We start from the raw sequence: 4559 nt of genomic DNA, 5'->3' as shown, positions 1-4559 counted from the left end.
ATATGAACGCCTAGGTCGGTAGGGAAGAAATGTATAGACCGGTGGTAGGATAGCCCATAGTAGGAGGAACCCATAGCCTGCACACCGACACAAACGATAACGGCCAACGATGTATAAACTTCGCAGCTTCCCGAGGCCTGGTGATTCGAAGCACCTTTTTCACACGCAAGGATATCCACAAGGCCACCTGGAGATCACCTGACCAACGTACAATGAACCAAATTGACCACATTCTCATAGAGGGCCGGTTTTTCTCTAACATCACAAACGTACGCTCCCGACGGGATGCGGATATTGATTCTGACCATTACCTAGTAGCAGTACATGTGCGCTCAAAGCTGTTCACCGTATACCGGACACGTCAAAGCCGCCCTCCTCGGCTGAACATCAGGCAGCTAGATAACCCGTAAGCTGCCGAGAACTACGCGCGAATACTGAATGAAGCACTGCCTTCTTTCGAGGAGTTAGATGCTTCAAACCTCGAAGACGGTTGGGGCAGAATACGCTCGGCCATCGGAGAGGCCGCTACCGCTGTACTAGGTATTGAGTCTCGGAGTACACAAAATGATTGGTTTAATGGGAAATGCCAACAAGCGGTGGAGGGGAAAAAATTGCATGGAAAAATTATCTGAGTGTTGCCACTAGAGAGAACGTGACCAAATACTAACGAGCTAGGAACCAGTTGACCACGATCCTGAGGAGGAAAAAGTGCCAAAAGGAGGACAGAGATCGTGAAGAATTAGAGCAACTATTCCGAGCTATTCCGTGAGAAGGTGAACGAAGCTCGGAAGGGCTACTCACCGAAACCTGACATGTGTAGGGACGAGGGAGTGAATTTAATCGCAAAAGAGCGCGAGGTGGTCGACAGATGGAAGCAGTTCTTCGATGAACACCTCAATGACGAAGTCGCAGAAGGAGGCGGAACGGAAATTAACCTAGGCGCGCCTATGGAAGATAGTAATGTCCTAGTACCTGATCTCCAAGAAGTTAAACGAGAAATCGAACTGCTGAAGACCAATAAAGCCGCTGGGAAGGACCGCCTACCGGCAGAGCTTTATAAACATGGCGGAGAAACGCTAGCAAAGGTTCTACACTGGGTTATTTCGAGGATTTGGGAAGAGGAAAAGCTACCGGAGGAATGGATGGAAGGAGCGGTTTATCCTAACTACAAAAAGTGTGATCGACTAGACTGCTGCAACTATCGTGGTATCACGCTGGTAAACGTCGCCTACAAGGTACTCTCCCAGATCCTGTTACGCCGGCTGTCACCGATGGCACAAGGTTTATCAGGCGGGTTTCATGGGGGCTCACGCAACTACGGACCAAATTTTCACTATCCGACAGATCTTGCAGAAATGTCGGGAGTACAACGTGCCCACGTCTCGCATTTTTATTGATTTCAAAGCAGCATACGATACAGTTGATTGAGATAAGCTATGGCAGATAATGCACGAACATGGTTTTCTGGACAAACTGACGCGACTGATCAGAGCTACATTGGATCGAGTGATGTGTTTTATATGCATCTCTGGGACACTCTCGAGTCGCCCTTCGAGACGCGGCGAGGGTTGAGACAAGGTGACGGTTTATCCTGCATGCTGTTCAACATCGCTCTTGAGGGGGTGATCCGATGAGCGGGCATCGAAACGAGAGGCACGATTTTTACCATTTTCAGATGATTTCGATATCATAGCCAGAAACTTTGCGACGGCGGAGGCAATCTACGCCAGACTGAAAGCGGAGTCTAGGAGAATTGGGCTAAAAATAAATGCGTCGAAGACCAAATACATGAAAGGAAGAGGCTCAAAGGAAACAAACGCGCGTCTCCCACGGACGGTAACCGTTGACAGCCACGAACTAGAAGTGATATAGGAGTTCGTGTATTTGGGATCGCTGGTGACCGCGGACAACAACACTAGTAAGAAGATCCAGCGGCGCATCCAAGCGGGAAATCGGGCCCAACGTGGACGATGGCTCGACCAGGTCGAAAGTGATTTGTGACTTCTGGGACGACTAGGAAATTGACGACGAGTGGCCCAAGACCGAGTTGAATGGAGACGAGTTCTTGAAACAGCACGAGCCACCCCGGCTCTATGCTGAAGAAAAAGAAGAAAAAGGTACGCGTGGCACAGATGGTTTGCATTATCCAACCATGTACCAGCCTCGAAAACGTTATATAAGTAGTGGCAATGGATCATTTTAGGTAGCTTTTGTTCATGCTTTCCGAGAGATGGACACTAAAGCACCACGGGCCATATTTAGAGTAAATTTTAAGGCTAATACACAAAACACGTCATAATTTCTTTCCGTTCCGTTGTTGTTGACGGTTAATCTGAATCGGCATTTTTGAATGGACCAATCAGATTGAAATGCAGTTTGACAGAATATGTTTATGCTAGAGTCATCTGTGAGATTTTGCAGCTTTTTTAATGATCCATTAGCGTCGTCTTCTTAAAACCACATTTCGGACAGAACCAATGCTTCCATTTGGGACAAACAAGTTCATAATCATCGTTCGATAACGGACTCCATTTAAAAAATCGTGCCGTACGGTACAGAAAAGGAAAGATTTGATGATAAAGATGCAGAGTTCAAAAAAGTCATATAATGCTTTAACGTTGTAGCACTTGTAACGAAAGTAGAACAAGCGATTTATCATGAAACAAACGGAAAGTGTTTTTTACGATAACGACGCGATTATCATCATGGTTTCTTCATCTATCACATCGTGTCCACCGCACTTCCAAGCGGCGAAGAATATTGAGCTGCTCAGTCTATGCTGCGCTCATCAGCAGAGGGAAAAGAATTAAACCTGATTTCGATACGGGATGGCTAGTGACTGTCTGCTACCGCAGAAAGCGAACTGCAACTGGCCAAGTTTAAAACATCATGGTTGAGAATATCTGATAACGGATGGCACTAAGCTCCAGGTGCCGCTGGTGTTGGCGATGGCGATGCGTTGACTGGAAAATATGAACACAAATCAACAGCGAGCGAGCGGCCGAGAAGATACCGTGAACACGCCCGGAAGGGGCAAAAAGATTGATGGGATCCATTCTTCGGTACCGTTTGGCTGGGATGCTGCCAACCACCAGACCGAGCGTCCCGTCGTCCGTCCGTCGGTCGGTCGTCGGTCGTCAATTGGGGATTGGCTTCGACAATTAAAAGATTAAGCCTGATGGTTGGAAATTGGGAAGCTTTGCGCTTCGAATATATTAGATGAATATTGATGGATATTGGTTTGATGGCATTTTGAGCGACGTTACTCGTGTCAGGTGTAACGTGAAATCAATTTAAATTTTCAGCTTTCTTTCTGCTCATGACATTGCCTAACTAACTAACCGAAGTTCTTCTTCTTCTTCCAGCTCATCCGGGAAAGCGTGCGATAATATGGCATCCGGTAGTTTGTACAAAACCGAATGCCGGCAGCTATATCACTACCGGACGTTGCTAGCAATCAATCCGATCAATAATCAACCTTACAAGGAGCACTTCAGGCTACCGTCCTGCTGCAAGTGCGTACGAATAAGCACGGCCGGTGCGCTGCTGCGGGAGCAACGAAACGCAGATGGGCTGTGATTTGCTGCTGGATGTGCACACGTTTTGATTGGTTTTTCATTTCTCTCTCTGACCCAGAATTCCAACCGGCAGCATCCGCAGATTTCAAATCTGATTTCTCATTATTAGGGCAATGCGGTGAATGGCACACAAAGCCATAGAGAGAGAGAGAGAGAAAGAAGAATTTCATCTACGGTAAGACGGCGGAAATATGCGAATACCAAGACAGGCAAATTCGAACGGAACGTTTACTCAGGATGTGATCGATTGATGATTAAACTAATTTTAGTGCGAAGCAAAGTTCGCATGTACAATTCTATTAAACCAATAGGCCATATAAGTGTAGATTTTCACAGCAGAAAGTGATTGGAAAAACAAGTTAATAAACATGTTGTTATAAGAAAAATGTTAAATGGTTAAATCGTTAATATTTTTGCGCATGATTTAGTTCTAGTTTCAGTCACAGTTTTAAACGCCAACCTTTCTCCAATACAGTCTATTTTTTTGGGAAACATGTTACCCACTGCACCGTAAGACTCGATTCGAAACAGAAGCCCAACCCAGTATATCATCCGCATAATTTACTGACATCGAAACGGTGCAGCATTTTCCCGGAAAACTCGTTAAAATTTTACAGTAGAACAATCCGGGCTGAACGGATGCTGTAAACGGCGACGTTCGTGGCTTGTTTCAAAGTCGAGACTCGAGGAAGCAGCTTCACCAGCAGCAGCAGCAGTCAGCGTGATTCGGTTTACTGGCAAATTTGCAACGTTCCCGGAAGTACCCCCTGGGGAGCGTTTGAACGACGCGTGCAACCGGTACTGCACCCCCGATTTTCGTATGATCCTGGTTCCATTTATTTAGGATCCCTTCCGGTCGTGGAAAGGATGCAACAAGATGGCACGAGCGCGGAAATTGGAGGAATCTCGTGAATTAAATAGCAGCTGTACAGTGTGCAAACGGACTGACACGGCACGGTGTACCGTAAAACTATTTGCCAC

General features: G+C 46.4%; 1 protein-coding gene across 4 annotated transcripts in view; it reads left to right on the top strand.

Moving 5' to 3' along the window:
• LOC128737146 (protein spaetzle-like) overlaps positions 1–3978 on the top strand; it is a 48486-nt gene extending 44508 nt beyond the window's left edge. For 3 of the 4 annotated variants that reach the window (XM_053831733.1, XM_053831724.1, XM_053831715.1), the window contains exon 5: positions 3366–3977. In XM_053831733.1, coding sequence (XP_053687708.1) covers positions 3366–3579 — 214 coding nt within the window. In that variant the 3' untranslated portion in view covers positions 3580–3977. Of the gene's footprint in view, positions 1–3365 lie in introns of all 4 variants that reach the window. The other variant, XM_053831739.1, reaches the window with a different exon arrangement.
• The last annotated feature ends 581 nt before the right edge of the window (positions 3979–4559 follow it).

This window comes from Sabethes cyaneus, chromosome 1 (genome assembly GCF_943734655.1).
Source record: "Sabethes cyaneus chromosome 1, idSabCyanKW18_F2, whole genome shotgun sequence".
Taxonomy (NCBI): Eukaryota; Metazoa; Arthropoda; class Insecta; order Diptera; family Culicidae; genus Sabethes; species Sabethes cyaneus.
This window is presented reverse-complemented; position numbering and strand designations above follow the sequence as displayed.